Source organism: Camponotus vicinus, unplaced genomic scaffold (assembly GCF_025532165.1).
Source record: "Camponotus vicinus isolate PSW18456_S1 unplaced genomic scaffold, iyCamVici1.0 SCAF_14, whole genome shotgun sequence".
Taxonomy (NCBI): Eukaryota; Metazoa; Arthropoda; class Insecta; order Hymenoptera; family Formicidae; genus Camponotus; species Camponotus vicinus.
The window spans coordinates 6,994,944-7,020,828 of NW_028141950.1; the positions used below are offsets into that span (position 1 = coordinate 6,994,944).

Below are 25,885 nucleotides of genomic sequence, written 5' to 3' on the forward strand. Positions count from 1 at the left end.
TTTAATAATTGATGAGGTTCTGGCGGACGTTCAATAACATCAATAATTTGGATATTGTATAATACAGATGTTAATAAAAATATAATTATTGTTTTATTTTATCTACACTCCTGGACAAAATTAACGCATAATTTTTTTTTCACTTTTTCTTTAAAATTTTTCGTTAAAATTTAAATATCGGTTCTTAAAGAAAAAAAGTGAAAAAAAATTATGCGTTAATTTTGTCCAGGAGTATACATTGGATGAATTACTAATAAAACTAATTAAAATAGTATTAATAAAACTAACTGATAAAAATAAAAGTAAAAATAATATATGGAATATTAAATACCGCTATCCTCGACGAGAATTCCAACATTGTCTGTAAAAACAACTTCGTTATTTTGATTCGTGTGAATCATAGAACCTTATCATAAAAACCTTTCGTTGTGCTGCTGAGATTCGTTGCATTGTATATGTTATTTAAATATATACAATCGCCATTGGAACAATATAATAAAATATGTTATTATTAGCAGAAGCTTTAAAATATTTCTCTTTATCTTTATATTATATAATCTTTCTAATACAACTACAATAAAATTAATTTTTCAAAAAAAAACTATAAATAACGGATTTTTTTCTTATATTACCATTCATTATGTACTCTATAATAATAAAAGAATAGATAATTGTGCAAATAATTTTATTTCTGCATAAAAGAACATACATGTATATACGTAATATTATTATTGTGTATTTTTATTACAAATAACACAACGTTCGAAACCGTTATTTTAAAATGGTCAAAATTCAATCACGTAGATTTTATGTGGGCTAAGGATGCGCACAAATTTGTGTACGAGAGAGCACTCAAAAGTTTGTGAAAAAAAAAAATTTAAATAATATTATATCAATGGGATGATATTACGTAGACAATTAAAATAAACGATGAATATTTCACACTAAGTCTTTATTAATTGATGCTATTGATGGCAATCACAATCGTCAGTTTGATGGAACGTAAAGTTATAACATTTTAATATTATTTGCGATTAGTGCAAGGACGAATTAGTATGACACGCATGTTTTCAAGAAATCGTTGTGGCGAATGATTAATTGTTGCGGTAAATAGTAAGAACGCGCAATTGACAAGTATATACAAATTACAATATAAAAGCGAAGAGATGTCAAATGAATATATAATTCTTCAATCCATTTTTTGCGATTTATTACATGTATGCTTATCGACGCATCTACGCATATTTTCGATAGCAGTGACGCGAATCATTCGAATTTGTTGCGAGGAAAATTGTTCAAATATATAAATCATATATATAAATATATAATATATATAATTTACATAGAATGATACATATATTTATTAATCTTCGCAGAAATTTTCGTAAATTGCAATAAAATAGATAGAAAGCGAAATGCTGAAAAAAAAATTATCGGCGTTTATCTTTTTAAAGAACTAGCGGCAAATTTTTTGAGCAGCAGATAAAAGTTGCATTCAACGATTAAAAGTATTTTAGTCCTTATATATGTGCATTTTGTATTTTGTGCTGTAAATTTGGCAAATTATCTTGTATATGTAAGTGATGATATAAATTTAAATTTTAGATGTTGCTCGGAACAGAGAACTATGTATCAACCGTTTCATTCTTTTCATTTTATTTTAAATCGGGAGCTCTTCTTGTAGCTTCGAAACAAATGTTGTTTTCCCGAGAGTCAGAATAAAAGTATGCGAAATATTATCCCCATCAGCGTAGCAACGATAAATAATAGTAGTAATCAAACATGTAACGAGTTAATTGGCTCGATATTCTGAAGCAAAGAGATCCATTTTGCATTTATATATGACGGGACTACTTTTTCTATCACGGCAATTTTCTCGGAAGAGTCTCTATTTAGAGGAAGTACCGAAAGGGACGATTCCTCTCTACAAAATCGGATTGACAACCGCTTTCTACTCTCGATATATTTCTCAGATCACAATAAATTTTTATCTTATAATTTAATTTTACGTTAATTTTACATTTATTTTATAATTTAATTTTACGCATTTTATTATCTTCCTGCCTTTTCATTTGGCCATCCTATATGTACACATATCGAGAACAAGGATAATTGCTTACATATAAATTTATATTTTTTTTCGAAATGCCTTTGTGCTCGTATGATTAATAATACAATAATATCTTATTCATATTCTTTTCTTACAGCTGATAAAAAATAGTCATGAATACAATGACGATTTATTCTAATATGATGGTACGCAGCGTGTAAAAAGCAGTTATTATATATGTCGCGCAGTAGCATCTATATCGTCTTCGCGCGTTCTGCTTAATTCTCAACGACATATATCTCAATACTCCGAAAAACTCTCGAATTATCCGTTTCCTTTCGCTGTTTATTGAATCATTCATTGAAGAAATGAAATTGATCGGGCTTATATATATGCTGTCGTTTTGTAGTCATCTTAGAGCGGCTCCGATAAATGTGATCTCTGAGATAAGTATGCTCATTAGGAAAATAATATGGACCAATTGGAATCAATCCAACATCGAATTCAATCCTGATTCTGTTCTCGACACGGTAAATGAAAGTTTTCATTCATAGAAACGAGGATTAAATATTTAATATTTCGATTAATTTCTTTAATGTTGTTGAAAGTGATAAAAAGTAATCTGCTGTTACTCGTCGAAAGTGATAAAAAGTAATCTGCGTTCTCTTATTCAGATCGAAAATCAAATAGTTTCGCAAAATTATACTATATTATAGTTTTTAAAAATACATAGAATAGTATTTTTATACATTTTTGTTGCTTTTGAAGGTTTGATTTAATATTTAATTATTAATACTGCGCAATTAACATTAAATTCCTCTTCTTTCTTTATTTTAAAATGTAAAATAACGTCAAATGTGTATGTCTGCATGCTTATGCCTATGAAAATAAATATGTTATGCATTTCTTGTTGCTCAAATATATTTAAAGTTCAGATCAGTTTTTCCTCTTTCTTACACAGTCTCTTTTCAGCCGGAGATGATAAGAAAAGCGGGTTATCCTGCGGAATCTCACGTTGTAATGACGGAGGACGGCTATCTCTTGACGTTACATCGTATCCCAGGTGGCAATGATTCTTTACCCGTGCTGCTGCAGCATGGTTTTTTAGGCAGCTCCGCTGACTGGGTTGTTCTTGGCAAAAACAAAGCATTGCGTATGACCATTAATCAATTTTTAAACTCATACATGTATCATAAAATCATGTCGTCAATTTTGCCTTTATCATAAAAATGCCACAAAATTTGAAAATTAATCTTATATGTATGCTAAGATATTATATGGAAAGTAAGTGACGTGTTAAATATTGTAAGCAATTTTTTTGAATTTTAGCTTACCTTTTAGCAGATCAGGGATATGATGTTTGGTTGGGAAATTTTCGTGGTAATATTTACTCGAAGGCACATATCTCCCTCTCTCCGTCGAATTTGACATTTTGGGATTTTAGGTACTAGCATAAAATAGGAATAATAATGTTATAAAAATGAGATAATAATAATTGTTACAATATTTGTTTTTACTTGACGTAATACGTAAGGATTTGTTACACTTATATACACGTACTTATTTGTTCGAAAATGCATCATTTGCAAGATATCTTACATTTTATTGTACCAATATAAATATTGTTTTTCTTCTTGATTGTTGGTAAATCATTCTTTGTGCAAAATTTTAGTTTCTGCTTTTAAAACGCAATTTATATATTATATATATATATATATATATATATATATATATATGTATATGTATATTTATTTTCTGTGTGTGTGTGTGTGTGTGTGCGCGCGCGCGCGTGTGTGTGTATGTGAGACCGTGTACATATTTATATATTTTATGATATATCGATTAAATTTTTCGTTAGCTACAACGAAATGGGCATCTATGATTCAGCCGCGATGATTACATTTATCACGAATATGAGATCCAAACCATTGCATACATTTATTGGTCATTCTATGGGCACAACTAGTTTTTTCATAATGGCGTCAGAGCGCCCGAAAATCGCTCAAATGGTGCAAATGATGATCAGTCTCGCGCCAGCAGTCTTTACAAACCACATGCAGAGTCCGATACAATACTTGAATCCATTTAGAAATGAGATTAAGGTAAAGTAATTTAATGGTGATACAGTATTAAAAGATATACACTTAATTTTTATTATAATGTAATAATTATTTAAAACAATGTGAAAAAATAAAGTACATCTTTAAATAAAGTACTTTTTTTGTTAGAGATATAGTTTGTAAACCATTATCTGAAGAAGGAACAATAATGTTAACAGCGTTAGAAATAAGTGTTATGGCACATAAACAATGTAAAGAATATAACGGTAGCAATAACCAAATCGATATTTCGGATTAGCTATTTAAATTTAATAATCGATTCATATTAATACTTGACTATGATTGATCAATCAACTACATTATTTTATTGTAAGCAATAAATGAACACGATCATATGTTGACTTAATGTTGACAACATTATAATGTATTATTTTTCAATTCTTATGCTATCAATAGAATGAAACAAATTCCTGGCAGAACAGAAAAAAAAGGTTTGTCTGACAATGAAATATGAATGATAAATGCAGTAGATTGCTTTTTTAATAAAACATCCTTTGATGAAATTAATTCTGAACATTTAAAATCTTACATATTTTTTCTTGCTTCACATTTTGTTTGTTTATGCAGTACATATTCAATTTTGGGTTACAATTACAATTTTAAGAGGACATTCTATGACGATTTAAAATTAAATTTGTAACGCCTTTTAAAGCTTTTATAAATTATTCTAATAGATTTAAAAAATTGGTTAAAAATTTATTAATTTATTCTCAAAATTAAAACAAAACTCGGACAAGAAAGTTACAAGATTTACAATAAGTTACATAATTATTAAGATATTTAATTGCAGATGGCGATGCAATTGTTCTTTCACGATGAATTCCTCGGGGATTCTGTGAGATTTCTTTTGAAAGATATCTGCGACCAGAACATTGAATTTTGTTCCAATATCATGTTTATGATCTGCGGTGATGATCGCGAACAGTTTAACAATGTAAGTAATAATAATTTGCTGTTAAAATACAACTCCGATCGAATCTTTAAATATCGCATTCCGTGATGATTTCACGATCGCGTGATCAACTTCATACACATGTATATCATTATTGTATTTTATTTATTGTTAGACTCTACTGCCTGTTATCTTGAATAATGTCCCGGCCGGCTCCTCCACTAAGACTATTCTGCATTTCGTCCAGGTATTTGAATCAGGCAAGTTTCGCAAATACGATTACGGTCGCGTGAAAAATCTGTTGATCTACAATTCTATGGACCCACCAAATTACAATTTATCGAATATCACAGTACCAATTGCGTTGTTTTATGGGAATAATGACTGGTTAGTCCGCACAGAGGTAAGCAATGGAAAATAGGTACATATTTATTTAAATAATGGAAATGTATATAGGAAGGAATCACTTGATTGTATATAAGTCGAATTTTAAATTACTTAATTGAAATGGTAATTTAAAGAAATCGCATACGATAACTCACAAAAATATTTCTTTAAGGATGTGAAAAGATTGTACCATTCACTGCCCAATGTAGTGGATATGTACGAAGTGCCGTGGTCCAAATTTAATCACGTGGATTTTATATGGGCTAAAGATGCGCCAAAACTCGTATACGATAGGATTCTCAAGATCATGAGAGGAGAAAATCCACATAACGTTACATCAGTGGAATAATATTGTCAACAATCAAATTTAAAGATAAATGTTACACGTTAGATCTTCAGTAATATTGATGATTAAAATCGTTCATTCAATAAAACGTGAACTTATAATGTCTTAGTATTCTTTACAATATCCAAAAATGTTTATTAAGCGTTCAAAGATTCGAAAGCAAAATTGTTTTTACAACTCGTAGATGGAACAACTAATTTAGAAAAATTTAATTCGCAGTTTATTCTTCACGTCTTGTCTTATATATGATTATTAGACTTATGTTGTGGTTTTTTTAGATGTTCAATATTATATTCATCCTACTGTTTGAGTCATTTAATTTTATTTTTGCGATTACGGTGTACACATTTTCCGAATTATACGATACATAATTCTTCAGTAATTTTTTTTATGTACTTTTTATCCGTTTCTGATAAAAATATTTAATTTTCTCGTTTTTTTTAATTTGCAGTAAGCAATACAATATTATACATATAAATTTATATATATTATATCGTAATGTACTTGCTGTTAGTTTAATGTTCTATATTGCAATTTCGGTTATTTATCTTCTACAATATACATTTTCCGAAATACATTACGATTCTATGGCTAATAAGACGATAATATTTTTTCTTTCTCTACTTTATAGTTAATACAAGAAAATCGCCAATAAAATAAAGATTTGTCGTAACAATAAGTGATATAATAAGTGATCAACTATTACACGCAGTTGTATTTATTTCACTTTTACTTTTACAGTTATTTCCTTCGACAATACGTCGCAAAATTCTTACATCGTTCATTTTTAAAATTTTTTATTCAATCACTTTATCGACCGATGCTATGAAATTGATCGTGTACATATATGTATTTAGTGACATTTTGCGGTCATTCCGATTCAGCGCTGGTAAATAACATTACACTCGAGCCAAGTCCAAGAGAATATCTTGAATTAACTGGATTTGTTCGAAAAACATTAAAATCTCTATGTAATTCTCCAAACGGTAAATGTATCTTTATAACTCATTGAAATGAGAACTAAAATTTTTATTTCTCTTAGTTTTCTTCAATGCTGTTAAGAAATTCTTGAAAAACGATTGCCGTTTTTTAATTCAAAATTGAAATTTAGTCGAAAAGTTAAATGACTTTATTTAATTCTTAAAGCGATTTTTTTGCAATTTATCATACATATGTATATCGATCTGTCTTTGTATAATTATGACAGCAATAACACGAATCATGCAAATTTGCTGTAGGAAAAAAGGTTCCAATATAATCGAATAAATATATATATAATTTTATATAGAATATATACATATATATATTTTCTATAAAATGTGTACATATATATTTAAATTTGGCAGAAGTTTTCGAAAATCGCAATAAAACCGATAGAAAGCGAGATAAGAACTGGCAAATTTTTCGAACAGCAGATAAAAAATTGAATCCAAGGATTAAAAGTAATTTAGTCCTCAAATATACTCGTTTTTTACTTTATGCTGTAAATTTGGCAACTAATCTTGTATACATAAGCCATAACGTTTAAATTTAAATATGACATGTTGCCAGTAACAGGGTAGGGCAATGTATTTTCAGTTGGAAACAGTTTTTTTTCGCTTCGAAAAAAATGTTGTTTTCCCGAAAGTCAGGATAAAAGTATGCAAAATATTATCCCCATCAACGTAATAACAATAAATATTAGTAATAATCGAACATGTATCGAATTAATTTGCTCGGTATTCGGGAGCAAGAAGATCCATTTTGTATTTATATGTGACGGGACTACTTTTTCTATCACGGCAATTTTCTCGTAAGAATCCCTATTTAGAAGAAGTACCGAAGGGGACGACTCCTCTCTACAAAATCGAATCGACAACAGCTTTCCACTCTGACACACGATACTTCTCACTCAGATCACAATAAATCTTTATCTTATAATTTAATTTTACGTCAATTTTACATTTATTTTATAATTTAATTTTACGCATTTTATTATCCTCCTGCCTTTTCATTTGACCATCCTATATGTACACATATTGAGGACAAGGATAATTGCTTACATATAAATTTATATTTTTTTCGAAATGCCTTTGTGCTCGTGTGATTAATAATACAATAATATCTTATTCATATTCTTTTCTTCCAGCTGATAAAAAATAGTCATAAAAACAATGACGATTTATTCTAATATGATGATAAGCAGCGTGTAAAAAGCAGTTAGTATCTATGTCGCGCAGTAGCATCTATGTATATCGTCTTCGCGCGTTCTGCTTAATTTTCAACGACATATATCTCAATACTCCGAAAAACTCTCGAATTATCCGTTTCCTTTCGCTGTTTATTGAATCATTCATTGATGAAATGAAATTGATCGGGCTTATATATTTGCTGTCGTTTTGTAGTCATCTTAGAGCGGCTCCGATAAATGTGACCTCTGAGATAAGTATGCTCATTAGGAGAATAATATGGACTAATTGGAATCAGTCAAACATCGAATTCAATCCTGATTCTGTTCTCGACACGGTAAACGATAGTTTTCATTCATAGAAACGAGGATTAAATCTTTAATATTTCGATTAATTTCTTTAATGTTGTTGAAAGTGATAAAAAGTAATCTGCAGTTACTGGCCGCGTTCTGTCATTCAGAACGAAAATCGCATAGTTCCGCAAAATTATACTATATTATAGTTTTTAAAAATACATAGAATAGTATTTTCATACATTTTTGTTGCTTTTGAAGGGTTGATTTAATATTTAATTATTAATACTGCGCAATTAACATTAAATTCCTCTTCTTTCTTTATTTTAAAATGTAAAATAACGTCAAATGTGTATGTCTGCATGCTTATGCCTATGAAAATAAATATGTTATGCATTTCTTGTTGCTCAAATATATTTAAAGTTCAGATCAGTTTTTCCTCTTTCTTACACAGTCTCTTTTCAGCCGGAGATGATAAGAAAAGCGGGTTATCCTGCGGAATCTCACGTTGTAATGACGGAGGACGGCTATCTCTTGACGTTACATCGTATCCCAGGTGGCAATGATTCTTTACCCGTGCTGCTGCAGCATGGTTTTTTAGGCAGCTCCGCTGACTGGGTTGTTCTTGGCAAAAACAAAGCATTGCGTATGACCATTAATCAATTTTTAAACTCATACATGTATCATAAAATCATGTCGTCAATTTTGCCTTTATCATAAAAATGCCACAAAATTTGAAAATTAATCTTATATGTATGCTAAGATATTATATGGAAAGTAAGTGACGTGTTAAATATTGTAAGCAATTTTTTTGAATTTTAGCTTACCTTTTAGCAGATCAGGGATATGATGTTTGGTTGGGAAATTTTCGTGGTAATATTTACTCGAAGGCACATATCTCCTTCTCTCCGTCGAATTTGACATTTTGGGATTTTAGGTACTAGCATAAAATATGAATAATAATGTTATAAAAATGAGATAATAATAATAAATTGTTACAATATTTGTTTTTACTTGACGTAATACGTAAGGATTTGTTACACTTATATACACGTACTTATTTGTTCGAAAATGCATCATTTGCAAGATATCTTACATTTTATTGTACCAATATAAATATTGTTTTTCTTCTTGATTGTTGGTAAATCATTCTTTGTGCAAAATTTTAGTTTCTGCTTTTAAAACGCAATTTATATATTATATATGTATATATGTATATGTATATTTATTTTCTGTGTGTGTGTGTGTGTGTGTGCGCGCGCGCGCGTGTGTGTGTATGTGAGACCGTGTACATATTTATATATTTTATGATATATCGATTAAATTTTTCGTTAGCTACAACGAAATGGGCATCTATGATTCAGCCGCGATGATTACATTTATCACGAATATGAGATCCAAACCATTGCATACATTTATTGGTCATTCTATGGGCACAACTAGTTTTTTCATAATGGCGTCAGAGCGCCCGAAAATCGCTCAAATGGTGCAAATGATGATCAGTCTCGCGCCAGCAGTCTTTACAAACCACATGCAGAGTCCGATACAATACTTGAATCCATTTAGAAATGAGATTAAGGTAAAGTAATTTAATGGTGATACAGTATTAAAAGATATACACTTAATTTTTATTATAATGTAATAATTATTTAAAACAATGTGAAAAAATAAAGTACATCTTTAAATAAAGTACTTTTTTTGTTAGAGATATAGTTTGTAAACCATTATCTGAAGATGGAAAAATAATGTTAACAGCGTTAGAAATAAGTGTTATGGCACATAAACAATGTAAATAATATAACGGTAGCAATAACCAAATCGATATTTCGGATTAACTATTTAAATTTAATAATCGATTCATATTAATACTTGACTATGATTGATCAATCAACTACATTATTTTATTGTAAGCAATAAATGAACACGATCATATGTTGACTTAATGTTAACAACATTATAATGTATTATTTTTCAATTCTTATGCTATCAATAGAATGAAACAAATTTCTGGCAGAACAGAAAAAAAAAGATTTGTCTGACAATGAAATATGAATGATAAATGCAGTAGATTGCTTTTTTAATAAAACATCCTTTGATGAAATTAATTCTGAACATTTAAAATCTTACATATTTTTTCTTGCTTCACATTTTGCTTGTTTATGCTGTACATATTCAATTTTGGGCTACAATTACAATTTTAAGAGGACATTCTATGACGATTTAAAATTAAATTTGTAACGCCTTTTAAAGCTTTTATAAATTATTCTAATAGATTTAAAAAATTGGTTAAAAATTTATTAATTTATTCTCAAAATTAAAACAAAACTCGGACAAGAAAGTTACAAGATTTACAATAAGTTACATAATTATTAAGATATTTAATTGCAGATGGCGATGCAATTGTTCTTTCACGATGAATTCCTCGGGGATTCTGTGAGATTTCTTTTGAAAGATATCTGCGACCAGAACATTGAATTTTGTTCCAATATCATGTCTATGATCTGCGGTGATGATCGCGAACAGTTTAACAATGTAAGTAATAATAATTTGCTGCTAAAATACAACTCCGATCAATTCTTTAAATATCGCATTCCGTGATAATTTCACGATCGCGTGATCAACTTCATACACATGTATATCATTATTGTATTTTATTTATTGTTAGACTCTACTGCCTGTTATCTTGAATAATTACCCGGCCGGCTCCTCCACTAAGACTATTCTGCATTTCGTCCAGGTATTTGAATCAGGCAAGTTTCGCAAATACGATTACGGTCGCGAGAGAAATCTATTGATTTATAATTCGATGGAACCACCAAATTATAATTTATCGAATACCAAAGTACCAATCGCGTTGTTTTACGGCGATAATGACTGGTTAATCAGCACAGAGGTAAGCAATGAAAAATAGGTATTTATTCAAATAATGGAAATGTATATAGTAAGGAATCACTTGACTGTATATAAATCGAATTTTAAATTACTTAATTGGGAATGTAATTGAAAAGAAATCGCATACGATAACTCACAAAAATATTTATTCAAGGATGTGAAAAGATTGTACCATTTACTGCCTAATGTAGTGGACATGTACGAAGTGCCGTGGTCCAAATTCAATCACGTGGATTTTATGTGGGGCAAAGATGCCTCAAAACTCGTATACAATAGGATTCTGAAGATCATGAGAAGAGAAAATCCAAACAATGTTACATCAGTGAAATAATATTGTCAACAATCAAAATTAAAGATAAATGTTACACGCTAGATTTTCATTAATATTGTAATGTGATGATTGTAATCATTCATTCAATGAAATGTAAACTTATAATATCTTAGTATTCTTTACAACATCAAAAATGTTTATTAAGCGTTCAAAGATTCGGAAGAAAAATTTTTTTATAACTCGTAGATGGAGCAACTAATTTAGAAACATTTAATTCCCAGTTATTTTTCACGTCTTGTCCTGTATACGATTACTAGATCTATGTTGTGATTCTTTTAGATGTTCAATATTATATTCATTTTGGTGTTTGAGTCATTTGATTTTTGCGATTACAGTATACACATTTTCCGAATTATACGACACATAATACGATGCATAACACTTCAGCGATTCTTTTTATATACTTTCTACTTTCCGTTTGTAATAAAAATAATTTTCTCATTTTTTTTAATTTGCAGTTAACAATTACAATATTCTACATATAAATATATATATTATATACATTATATCGTAACGTACTTGCTGTTAGTTTTATTGTTCTATATTGCAATTTCGGCAATTTACCTTCTACAATATGCATTTTCCGAAATACGTTATGATTGTATGACTAATAAGACGATAATATTATTTATTTCTTTCCTTCATAACTAATAAAAGAAAATCGTTAATTAAATAGAGATTTGTTATAACATTAAATAATTAACTATTACTCGCTGTCGTATTTATCTTTCACTTTTACTTTTATACTTATTTTCTTCGATAATACGTCACAAAATTCTTACATCGTTCATTTTTTAAATTTTTATTGAATCACTCTATCGATCGATGCTATGAGATTGATCGTGTATATGTATTTAGTGACATTTTGCGGTAATTCCGATTCAGCGCTGGTAAATGTTATTACACTCGAGTCAAGTGCAAGAGAATATCTTGAATTAACTGGATTTGATCGAAAAATATTAAAATCTCTATGTAATTCTCGAAACGGTAAGTATATCTTTATAACTCATTGAAATGAGAACTAAAATTTTTATTTCTCTTTGTTTTCTTTGAATGCTATCAAGAAATGCTTGATAACGATTTCCGCTTTTTAATTCAAAACTGAAATTTAGACGAAAAGTTAAATGAATTTATATAATTCTTAAACTTATTTTTTTGCGATTTATCACACATATGCATACCGATTGACCTTTGTATAATTATGGCAACAGTAACACGAATTATTCGAATTTGTTGTGGGAAAAATAGTTCGAATATAATCGAGTAAGTGTATATGTAATCTTATATAGAATATATACATATACAATATATTTTTGATGTAAATGTACATATATATTTGATTTTGGCAGAAGTTTTCGAAAATTGCAATAAAACAGATAGAAAGTGAGATAAGAACTCGCAACAAATTTCTCGAACAATAGATAAAAGTTGAATTCAAGGATTAAAAGTAATTTATTTCTCATATATGTATAAGCGTTTTTTACCTCATGCTATAAATTTGGCAGTTTATCTTGTATACATAAGCTATAACATTTAAATTTAAATATGAAATGTTGCCTGTAATAGGAGAGAGCGATGTATCAACCATTCGACTCTTCCTGTTTTGAGTTTGGAACTCCTTTTTTCCGCTTCGAAACAAATGTCGTTTTCCCGAAAATCAGGATAAAAGTATGCAAAATATTATCCCCATCGACGTAGTAACGAAAAATAATAGTAGTAATCGAACATGTAACGAGTTAATTGGCTCGATATTCGGGAACAAGAAGATCCATTTTGCATTTATATATGACGGGACTACTTTTTCTATCACGGCAATTTTCTCGGAAGAATTTCTATTTAGAAGAAGACCGAAAGGGACGAGTCCTCTCTACAAAATCGGATCGGAGCTCTTTCTATTCTGATTCACGATATATCTCCTGTTAGATTGCAATAAATCTTTATCATATAATTTAATTTTATGTTAATTTTACATTTATTTTATAATTTAATTTTATTCATTTTATTACTCTTCCGTCTTTATCATTTGGCCATTCTATACGTACACATTTTGAGGACAAGGAAAACCGCTTATATATAAATTTATATTTTTCTCCAAACGCCTTTGTGCCCGTATGATGTGCTCGTATAATAATACAATAATATCTTTTTCTTCTTCTTTTTTTCCAGCTGATAAAAATGGTAATCATAAATACAATGACGATTCATTCCAATATGATGGTACGCAGCATAAAAAGCAGTTAGTATCTATGTCGCGCAGTAGTACCTATATCGCTTTCGCATGTTCTGCTTAATTTTCAACGACATATATCTCGATGCTCCAAAAAACTCTCGAATTATCCGTTTTCTTTCACTGTTTATTGAATCATTCATTGAAATGAAATTGATCGGGTTCGTGTACTTGCTGTCGTTTCGTAGTCATCTAAGTGCGGCTCCGATAAATGTGACCTCTGACATAAGTATGCTCATTAGGAGAATAATATGGACTAATTGGAATCAGTCCAACATCGAATTCAATCCTGATTCCATTCTCGACACGGTAAATGAAAGTTTTCATTCATCGAAACGAGGATTAAAATCTTTATTGTTTCGATTAATTTCTTCAATGTTGTTGAAAGTGATAGAAAGTGATTTGCTGTTACTGGCCGCGTTCTCTTATTCAAAACGAAAATCGCATATGTCCGCAAAATAATACTATATCATAGTCTTTAAAAATACATAGAATAATATTTTTGTTGCTTTTGAAAAGTTGATTTAATATTTAATTATTAATATTGCTCACTTAACATTAAATTTCTTTTCTTTTTTTCATTTCAAAATAACGCGAAATATGTATGTTTGCATGCCTATTCCTACAAAAATAAATATATTATGCATTTCGTGTTTCTCAAATTTATTTCCAGTTCACATCAGTTTTTCCTCTTTCTTACACAATCTTTTTTCAGCCGGAGATGATAAGAAAAGCGGGTTATCCTGCGGAATCTCACGTTGTAATAACGGAGGATGGCTATCTCTTGACGTTACATCGTATCCCAGGTGGCAACGATTCTTTACCCGTGCTGCTGCAGCATGGTCTTTTATGCAGCTCCGCTGACTGGGTTGTTCTTGGCAAAGGCAAAGCATTGGGTATGATCGTCAATCAATTTTTAAATTCAAATATGTATCACAAAACCGTTATCATATCACTAACTTCGTTTCTATCGTAAAAATGCCACAAAATTTGAAAGTTCGTATTATATATATATATATATATATATATATATATATATATATATATAATATGATACATGAAAATGTAAGTAATATGATAAATACACATACAATATTTTTTTATTTTAGCTTACTTATTAGCGGATCGGAGATACGATGTTTGGTTGGGCAATTTTCGAGGTAATACATACTCGAAGGCACATATTTCCCTATCTCCTTTGAATTCGACATTTTGGAATTTCAGGTATAAAATAATATAAAATAAAATACTAGTATAAAATAGGAGTAATGGTATTATAAAAATAAAATAATAATATTTGTTTTAATTTAACGCAAGGAATAGTTTAACTTATTATATATATATATATATATATATATATATATATATTCATTTATTTTTTTTTCATTTACTTATATTTTCAAAAATGCATTGTTTTCAAGATATCTCACCTCTTATTATATAGCCAATACATTTGCTATTTTTCTTGAGTTTTGATTTAAGTCATTCTTTGTGCAAAATTTTAATTTCTACTTTTACAGAATACCTTACATATCATATACATATGTATGTAATATATTTATTTTGTCTATACATGTATGTGTGATCGTGTACATATTTATATATTTTATGACATATCGAATGAATTTTTCATTAGCTTTCACGAAATGGGCATCTATGATTTACCCGCGATGATTACATTTATCACGAATATGAGATCCCAACCATTGCACACATATATTGGTCATTCTATGGGCACAACTAGTTTTTTTATAATGGCATCAGAGCGTCCGAAAATCGCTCAAATGGTGCAAATGATGATCGGTCTTGCGCCAGCAGTTCTTATAAACCACATGAAGAGTCCGGTACGATACTTGAACCCATTTATAAGTGAGATTGAGGTAAAGTAATATAATGATGATACTGTTAAAAGATATATAATGTATTATCACGTAATAATAATATATAATAGTTTAAATAATATCAAAAAATAAAGCATAATTTTATACTTTTGTCAGATAAAGTTTGTAAACTGTTATTATCTGAATTAGAAAAAATAATAAACGGCATTGGAAGTAAATGTTATGGCACTTAAAAAAAAAAAGCAATATAATGTTAGTAATAATCAAACTGACATTACTGATTAGCTACTTAAATCTAATAATCGATTCATATAAATACTAGACTGTGATTGATTGATGCTCATTTACAGCTTATGTCTTTTTATACGTTTTTGACTTAATGTACTATTTTTCAATTCTTATTCTACCAATCAGAATGAAACAAATTCCTGGCAAAATAAAAAAAAAGTATTAAAATCATCAAAAATTTTGTAAAAAAAGAATCTATTGCATTTCACAATTATATTTCTTTGTCTTACAATATATAATAAATTAGAAATGCAATTGATTCCCTTTTTGCAAAATTTTCGAAAATTTTAATTCTAAACTTTACAAATTTACATCCTTTTTCATATTTGTTTACTGTACATATTCAATTTTTGGTTTCAATTTTAGAAGAAGATACCTTCGACGAGTTAAAATTAAAATATCTTTTGAAGCTTCTATTAAGATTAACTTAAGTTGTTAAAAAAATTTGTTAAAAATTTATTAATTCATTTTCAAAATCGTTAAAACTCTCGAATAAAGAAGAATTACAATTAAATTACATAACGATTAAGAGATTTTCAATTACAGATAGTGATGCGATTGTTCTTCCACGATGAATTCTTCCAAAGCGACTTTGTGAGATTTCTCTTGAAAAACATCTGCGACCAGAATATTAGTCTCGGAGAGATCTGCTTCAATTTCATGTTTATGATCTGGGGTGATGATCGCGAACAGTTTAACAATGTAAGTAATAATATAAGTATGTAAGTAACAATAATTTGCTGTTGATCTACAACTCCGATCGAATCTATGAATATCGCATTCCGTAATGATTTCAAGATTACACTTCAGGTGGAACTTTATATACAGGGCGATCCTGAAAAACGTTATGTCTTTAAAATGACGTATTCCTGACACCATTCTAAGACAATTTTTCCTTTATCAAAATTTGATTTGAAGCGTAGTTTTTGAATTATGAGCAAAAATAGTTAGTAAATCACGCGTCGGGTACAGAAGGCAGGCAGGAGCGGCGCGGCGTGCCGCGAGCGCGGGCGCAGCTGACCGCCCGACGGGTGATTATCACCGCATGAGTCGCTAACTATTTTATCTTATAACATAAAATTATGCTTTAAATAAAATTTTGGTAAAGAAGAAAATGTCTTAGAATTACGTCAGAAATACGTGTTCCTTAAAATAACGTTATTTTAATAATGAAAAGTTGTTCCGGATCGCCGGCCGTCCGACGTTGCAATCAGCTGATTGCTACACGCGATGTGTGTATGGCGGAGTGTGTGCGTAAGAGAGAGAGAGAGAGAGAGAGAGAGAGAGAGAGAGAGAGAGAGAGAGGGAGGGTAGGAGGGACAGACATTCATACACACGCACGCACTTTTTTTCTCGCTCTCTTTCTCTCTTTTACGCAACACTCATACACTCTCTCATTCAGTCTCTCATTCACACTCTCTCGGTCACTCACTCACTCACTCACCTGCTTACTCACTTGCTCACTCACCTTGTAGCAGCGTAGCGAATCTTCATGCTATGTATTGTTGTTATCTGCTGCACGGTTATGATTGCTAGAGATGCGCGACACATCGAAATTTTTTCGATTATTAGTCTCACACTCGATTGACACAATACAGATTACACGATAACGAGTTTACTGTTTATTCACTCACTATTGATTTATCGATACCAAAAATTACTTTCAAAGAAACGCGAATGCAAACAGCACATGACTCGACGCGAGGCGACGGACCGCGGAGACTGCGCGACCACAAGAGTTATGTTGCCAGAAACGCGACACGCGACGTAATTAAAATTACATTATTCTTGCGATTGACTTAAATCTTCGCATCGTGAATGCAATAATTTCGAAAACGTAATAACGTACAACACATGCTTTTTAAAATAATAATTATTTATTATAATTAGAAATAGTTATTATTTATAATAAATAATTAATTTTTTAAGTATGTCATTATACGTTTCATGTTTTCTACCGCATTCGCAATGCGAAGGTTTTAGCCGATCGTTCGTCTTATCTCGCGTCAATCACGCGCCACGCGCAAGTCGTTTGTTAGATGTCGCGTGTCGCGTTTCTGGCAACATAACTCTTGTGGTCTTCATTTGGGGAGGTGGAAGATAAAATTCATCTGTTACCAAATAGTGGACCCCCGATAAGTTTTTCAGTAGAATAGGGGGTACTATTGTTTCTGCCGGAGGTAGATATCATTGAAGGAAACAAAATCAACCGGAAGGGAGGAAAAGCGAATGTTGAATTCCAGGAAATTTTCAGTAAGGAGCTTCAATTAAATATGTGTGTATACACGGATGGATCACGGATAGAGAACAGTCCGTTCGCAGGTCTGGCATTTGTCTCGCATGATGGGTCTGTATCCTGTGGATTTAGAACTGTGGGATTTGTGTCATCATTTTGTGTGGAAGCCATGGCGATTCTGGCAGCTATTGACTTTGGAAGAAACCAAGGATGGGAAAAATTAGTGATTTTTTCGGATTCACAATCGGTGTTAAGTGCCGTAGGAGCTCCTTATGATTACCGTAAAAGCTCTTATCTGATTCTAAGGATTAAGGAGGCAATATATCGACTGAAAGAGGAGCGGAGGATGGATGTGAAACTGATATGGATACCCAGCCATGTAGGGATCCAGGGTAATGAATCGGCGGATAGATTAGCGAGAGAAGCGATACGTACGGGCAGAGATATTCAATATGGCATTCCAACTTCGGAGGTGAGCAATGTTTGGAAGCTGAATATGTATGAGGATATGTTTAAATGGGTTAAAGAGGAGGCGACAAGACGAGGGGCGTGGTATTGTTATAACTTCTTAAATGAATCAAGGTACACTTGGTTTAATAAATTTAACATTAGTAGAAGGACGGTAACCACGATAAATAGACTTCGTTCTGGGCATACGTCGCTGAGAGCGAGCCTGTTTCGTTTTCAAATAGTGGATTCTCCCATGTGTGTGAGATGTGATGTAGAAGAAACTCCCAATCATGTTTTCTGGGGGTGTATAGGATACGAGGAACAACGCAAGGTGTTCCAGAAAGCCTTGATTGACAAGAGGGGCCTCCTTCCTCACCCTGTCGAGTATCTTTTGGCGACTTTAAGAGAAGATATAGTATACGTTATGGAAAAATTTATATGTTCTATTAATAAGGATATATAAAATGATGCTAAGACCTGTGTTTATACCAATCTAGGTTATCGTTAGTTTGCGCTCATGTGTATTTGCTTTATAATTTCAATTTTATTTAGCCTAGGGATAAAAGAATGTGCTAAAGGATTAAATATGACGGATATAATAAATGTAGCTACGTTATATTTTAGATATCTATTTTACTTTCTAGCGATCAAATCGTTTTACTGTATTAGTTAGTGTTTGGGTTTTTTTTTTTTTTTTTTTTTGTAAAATGTAATAGTTAGTGTCTTCTGTACAAGTGCGATCTCATTTGGAGTTGTAGTCTTAACGTCGATTTAATCTGGTTTGATTCAATCTAAGTTTAGTTTAGTTTGAATTTAAGTGTAGTGTAGTTCAGTTTAGTTTAGTTTAATTTAATTTTAATGTTAATTTAACTTAATTTAATTTAATTTAATTTAATCTAAGGCTTATTATAACAAAGTTAAAGATTTCTTAGTTTTAGCTCATCTGTTCTAACCAAAGACTTCGACGATATGGGCTGTGAATATTTAATAGACATAGATAGGCATACTCGTGCGAAATGTGGATAAGACATTAGGGAGTACCGTACATACTCCTGCGTTGTAAAGTAAACTTAAGAGAAAAGTGTATTACTTGTTTTGTGAACATATTAGCCTAATAGGCATGTACCTGATGGCTAAACTCCTTTTCTATTTTGCCAATAAATAATAATAACTCTTGTGGTCGCGCAGTCTCCGCGGTCCGTCGCTTCGCGTCGAGTCACGTGCTGTTTGCATTCGCGTTTCTTTGAAAGTAATTTTTGGTATCGATAAATCAATAGTGAGTGAATAAACAGTAAACACGTTATCGTGTAATCTGTATTGTGTCAATCGAGTGTGAAACTAATAATCGAAAAAATTTCGATGTGTCGCGCATCTCTAGCAATCATAACCGTGCAGCAGATAACAACAATACATAGCATGAAGATTCGCTACGCTGCTACAAGGTGAGTGAGCAAGTGAGTAAGCAGGTGAGTGAGTGAGTGAGTGACCGAGAGAGTGTGAGTGAGAGACTGAATGAGAGAGTGTATGAGTGTTGCGTAAAAGAGAGAAAGAAAGCGAGAAAAAAAGTGCGTGCGTGTGTATGAATGTCTGTCCCTCCTACCCTCCCTCTCTCTCTCTTTCTCTCTCTTTCTCTCTCTCTCTTACGCACACACTCCGCCATACACACATCGCGTGTAGCAATCAGCTGATTGCAACGTCGGACGGCCGGCGATCCGGAACAACTTTTCACTATTAAAATAACGTTATTTTAAGGAACACATATTTCTGACGTAATTCTAAGACATTTTCTTCTTTACCAAAATTTTATTTAAAGCATAATTTTATGTTATAAGATAAAATAGTTAGCGACTCATGCGGTGATAATCACCCATCGGGCGATCAGCTGCGCCCGCGCTCGTGGCACGCCGCGCCGCTCCTGCCTGCTTTCTGTACCCGACGCGTGATTTACTAACTATTTTTGCTCATAATTCAAAAACTACGCTTCAAATCAAATTTTGGTAAAGGAAAAATTGTCTTAGAATGGTGTCAGGAATACGTCATTTTAAAGACATAACGTTTTTCAGGATCGCCCTGTATATACAGGGTGATTCTAAATAACTTTATGCTTTTGCAAAAACATAATCTTGACCGAATTCTAAGACGATTTTTCCTTTGGCAAAATTTCGTCCGAAGCTTAGTTTTTGAATTATTAAAGGAAGTAGTTAACGTATGACGGGTCGAATACAAGAAGCAGGCAAGGGTGACGCGATTCACCGTCAGACGCGGGTGCTTACGCGGGGCGCCTGCTGCGATCAGCTGGTCGCTATACACATACATACACACATGCGAACACATACATTCTCTCTCTGTCTGTCTGTCTGTCTGTCTCTCTCTTTCTCTCTCTCTCTCCCCCCCTCTCTCGCTCATTCGCTCACTCACCTGTTTTTTTTTTTTTTTTTTTTTTTACGAGAGAGGGGAAAATGCATTTTATGCATACCCACCGGTCGATCCAGTGAGTTATATGGGACTCGAGTACCAAGTCGAATTACCAACTCGGTACTCCCTACCCACTAAAAACCCCTCTCTTTTCACGAATTTCCTTTGACACACTGTCCCTCTGACTTCCCGAGATCTGTTTTCACATAACGTCAAAAAGTAGTTATTATTACCTTGTTCGATGACTTTTGATGTATTGCTGTAATTGCTTGAAGGAGAAATGAATTTTCCGATAGATCGTACGTTTTCAAATTTAACGTAGATATCACGTTGCAAAAGACAAGAAATCCACACTAAATTATTAACTGAAAGTTTTTCTCCTTTCATGAACTGTATTCTTGTATAAACTTTAACGTAATCACATTTATTTACTCACTCGATGAGACGAGAAATTTACTAATGACTCTCACTAATCACTATTAATCACTGTCGAATAATAACTGTTGGCGATTAAAAATCACTCGATGAAAGAAACACGCGCGGACACGTTACTACACGACGCGACGACGCGACAATGCGACGATAATTACTCGGCGACTGCAAGCAGTTTTTTGTCATGGTAGGTTGCGGTAGGTTAAGGTACTACTGGCGCAATCGAACGCAATCATGTGTTCGATTGAAGAATGCGGTAAACATAATAAACATTTAACATATTAATATTATTATTATCATGAATGTGTGTGATATCCATACATCGTATATCTATTTAAAAATTAATTAGATTAAATAAGTGTTTTTAAAATATTTATTACTTTTACTATTATCATATAAAATATTAATATTAAATATTTATTTAAGATAATAGTAAAAGTAATAAATATTTTAAAAACACTTATTTAATCTAATTAATTTTTAAATAGATATACGATGTATGGATATCACACACATTCATGATAATAATAATATTAATATGTTAAATGTTTATTATGTTTACCGCATTCTTCAATCGAACACATGATCGCGTTCGATTGCGCCAGTAGTACCTTAACCTACCGCAACCTACCATGACAAAAACTGCTTGCAGTCGCCGAATAATTACCGTCGCATTGTCGCGTCGTCGCGTCGTGTAGTAACGTGTCCGCGCGTGTTTCTTTCATCGAGTGATTTTTAATCGCCAATAGTTATTATTCGACAGTGATTAATAGTGATTAGTGATAGAGTCATTAGTAAATTTCTCGTCTCATCGAGTGAGTAAATAAATGTGATTACGTTAAAGTTTATAAAAGAATACAGTTCATGAAAGAAGAAAAACTTTCAGTTAATAATTTAGTGTGGATATCTTGTCTTTTGCAACGTGATATCTACGTTAAATTTGAGAACGTACGATCTATCGGAAAATTCATTTCTCCTTCAAGCAATTACAGCAATACATCAAAAGTCATCGAACAAGGTAATAATAATTATTTTTTGACGTTATGTGAAAACAGATCTCGGGAAGTCAGAGGGACAGTGTGTCAAAGGAAATTCGTGAAAAGAGAGGGGTTTTTAGTGGGTAGGGAGTACCGAGTTGGTAATTCGACTTGGTACTCGAGTCCCACATAACTCATCGGACCGACCGGTGAGTATGCATAAAATGCATTTTCCCCTCGTAAAAAAAAAAAAAAAAAAAAAACCACGGGTAAGTGAGCGAATGAGAGAGAGAGAGAGAGAGAGAGAGAGAGAGAGTGAGAGAGAATGTATGTATTCGCATGTATGTCCGTGCATAGTATAGCGACCAGCTGATCGCCGAAGGCGCCCCGCGTGAGCGCCCGCGTCTGACGGTGAATCACGCCACCCTTGCCTGCCTCTTGTATTCGACCCGTCATACGTTAACTACTTCCTTTAATAATTCAAAAACTATGCTTTGCACGAAATTTTGCCAAAAGAAAAATCGTCTTAGAATTCGGTCAAGATTATGTTTTTGCAAAAACATAAAGTTATTCAGAATCACCCTGTATATATATACAGGGTGGACCATTTTAACCTTTAATGGAGAATAACTCGAAAACCAAGCCCGGCAGAGAAAAATGTTTCAGACAAAAGTTGTTTGATTTCGAGGGGGCCATAAGATGGTACCATTGGTTTGACCTTAAAGAGTCATTTGAAGGTCACATGAAGGTCACCTTCAATTTCTTAAATGGAACCTACTATTTGTCATTGCATATTCTTGTAGCTTATCTCGAGAGCTTTCCAAAACACTATAATTAAGTACCTTTTCGTTAAGTACTTTTTGAGTTATGAGGCTTGAAATAATTTCTTAATTTTACATAAACCGTAAAATATCTTGTAAAATATTCATTTTTCGATTATCTTACCTTAATACTTTTATGTACAAAATAATGAGAGGAATCAATTGGTGTAAAGAAAACACATAGTTGTTTTTAAGAAAAAATATGGAATTGTTAATTGCAAATTACATATTTTTTCTTCGAAACAAAACTTTAAAAATAACTTGATTCTTTGAAAACTAAAGAATTATATATAGGAAATATTTATAAAATATATATTGTTTGTTTTATTGATAAAAATTTAGTGAGTATATTTAATATATTTTGAATATTTTTTAAATATTTTTTAAGTATAACCTATACACTATTCTTATTAGTTTTTTTCAATAAACTAAACTATTTAAAAAAATATATATATATTACATATATAAGTTATCTTGTATATGCAATAATCTAAAAAATGTATAGGCACTTCTTTATACAAGATTCTTTATAAACAAACTCTTCTTGCAATATTTAAATTAAATTAATAAATTTAAATCTATCCACATTAGTACATTATTATGGTATATATAAGATGAAGTTTAATACATGTATTTTTATAAATAACATATTGTAATGATTTAAGAATATACGTACTAACTTAAATAGAATTCAACATTATTAATCTAATTTAAATATTACAGGAAGAGTTTACTTATTATACAAAAGCTTATATAAAGGAATAGCTATATATTTCCTGGATAACAAGCTTGTTGTACAAGCTTCTTTATAAGCAAACTCTTCCTGCAATATTTAAATTAGATTAGTAATGTTGAATGCTATTCGCATTAGTACATATACTCTTAAATCATTACTACGCAATAGAATTCAACATTATTAATCTAATTTAAATATTACAGGAAGAGTTTACTTATACAAAAGCTTATATAAAGGAATAGCTATATATTTCCTGGATAACAAGCTTGTTGTACAAGCTTCTTTATAAGCAAACTCTTCCTGCAATATTTAAATTAGATTAGTAATGTTGAATGCTATTCGCATTAGTACATATACTCTTAAATCATTACTACGCAATAGAATTCAACATTATTAATCTAATTTAAATATTACAGGAAGAGTTTACTTATACAAAAGCTTATATAAAGGAATAGCTATATATTTCCTGGATAACAAGCTTGTTGTACAAGCTTCTTTATAAGCAAACTCTTCCTGCAATATTTAAATTAGATTAATAATGTTGAATGCTATTCGCATTAGTACATATATTCTTAAATCATTACTACGCAATAGAATTCAACATTATTAATCTAATTTAAATATTACAGGAAGAGTTTACTTATACAAAAGCTTATATAAAGGAATAGCTATATATTTCCTGGATAACAAGCTTGTTGTACAAGCTTCTTTATAAGCAAACTCTTCCTGCAATATTTAAATTAGATTAGTAATGTTGAATGCTATTCGCATTAGTACATATACTCTTAAATCATTACTACGCATATAAAATAACGTAGAACATATAATACATATTTACAAATAACTTGAATTGTTGAAAAAGATAGCAAGAATTAGGAAATATTTATGAAATATTATTTGTTTTGTTCTCTAATTTAAATATTGCAAGAAGAGTTTGCTTATAAAAAAACTTATATAAAGAAATAGCTATACATTTCCTGGATAACAAGCTTGTTGTATAAGCTTCTTTATAAGCAAACTCTTCCAGCGATATTGAAATTAGATTAGTAATAATGAATGCTATTCGCATTAGTACATATACTCTTAAATCATTACTACGCATATAAGATAACGTAGAACATATAATGCATATTTACAAATAACATCCATATATTATATTGAGAGGATTTAAAATTATTAGTGTAATTTAACTACAAATAAAAATAATATAATTTATATTATATTATTTTACATATTAACATATATGTGTACATATGTATATGTAATGTATATATATTATATATATGTATATATATATGTACATACATATAATTACAATATAGCTTATATATTTTATACATATTGTAAATATAATTGTAAATATAAATATGTACAAATGGTATGACCTTTTCGCGATCAAAATTTTTCATACTTTCTTTTAAAAAAGAACATTATTTATACACATATTTACATACCTTCTTTATTCGATTTTTCTTCTTTTTCTCTTTCTCCTTTTTCTATCCTCTTCACGAGATTCTTTTTATTTCTTTCTTAACGAACTATGTAGCACGAAAGACCAAAGTAACAAATAGGTTATGAATGACGAAGCGCTCGAGCGCTACGCTACTTACCGCGAATATATCGCAACGCACCAGCATCCAATCAGCATCGCAGAAAAGGAGGCTTCAACGTTTCGATATATTCGAGTAATCGACTTAACATACACTTTTTAAGGTAGGATAGATCACTAATTAATTATCGTTAGAGATATAACAAAAAAGATTATGTTAAAAAACCCCATTTATTGTTCTATTATTATACCTATTTTCAATCTCAAATGATAAATATTTAAAGAGCTATTATAGCTTTTCGCAAGTACGTTGATTGTTACTTTTGTCCTGGGGGCCTGGGACGAAAGTAACATAGTCTGGGGATAAAAGTAACAGTTCTTATTTTCGGGAAAATAAAATTAATATGACTTTTTTCAATTTAAGGCAACTTTTA

At 30.9% G+C, this 25,885-nt stretch overlaps 2 protein-coding genes and 1 long non-coding RNA gene across 3 annotated transcripts in view; 1 reads left to right on the forward strand and 2 right to left on the reverse strand.

Annotated features, from left to right (window-relative positions):
* Positions 1 to 25,885, reverse strand: part of LOC145965318 (guanine deaminase-like) — a 39,241-nt gene that overhangs the window by 747 nt on the left and 12,609 nt on the right. The gene's annotated exons all lie outside the window — the stretch shown is intronic.
* On the reverse strand, positions 690 to 25,595 carry LOC145965335 (uncharacterized). Its single transcript, XR_014436671.1, has 3 exons — positions 25,357 to 25,595; positions 3,008 to 3,497; positions 690 to 2,929 (listed from the first exon to the last, which is right to left on the reverse strand). It is a non-coding gene; the product is annotated as an uncharacterized LOC145965335 (long non-coding RNA).
* Positions 2,306 to 11,930, forward strand: LOC145965327 (lipase 3-like). The gene is made up of 12 exons (XM_083088787.1): positions 2,306 to 2,580; positions 3,023 to 3,203; positions 3,380 to 3,494; positions 3,909 to 4,152; positions 4,961 to 5,104; positions 5,238 to 5,309; positions 8,722 to 8,902; positions 9,079 to 9,193; positions 9,592 to 9,835; positions 10,645 to 10,788; positions 10,922 to 11,149; positions 11,303 to 11,930. Exons 1-12 carry the CDS (start codon positions 2,419 to 2,421, stop codon positions 11,477 to 11,479), a joined length of 2,007 nt encoding a protein of 668 aa, XP_082944913.1. The 5' UTR covers positions 2,306 to 2,418; the 3' UTR covers positions 11,480 to 11,930.

Bases quoted from the DNA above. Each gene is read 5' to 3' on its own strand.
- LOC145965327 (XM_083088787.1), top strand. From the start codon at position 2,419: ATGAAATTGATCGGGCTTATATATATGCTGTCGTTTTGTAGTCATCTT. The intron at 5,105-5,237 runs GTAAGTAATAAT...ATTTATTGTTAG, and splicing joins ATCGCGAACAGTTTAACAAT to ACTCTACTGCCTGTTATCTT. The intron at 9,836-10,644 runs GTAAAGTAATTT...ATTTAATTGCAG, and splicing joins CATTTAGAAATGAGATTAAG to ATGGCGATGCAATTGTTCTT.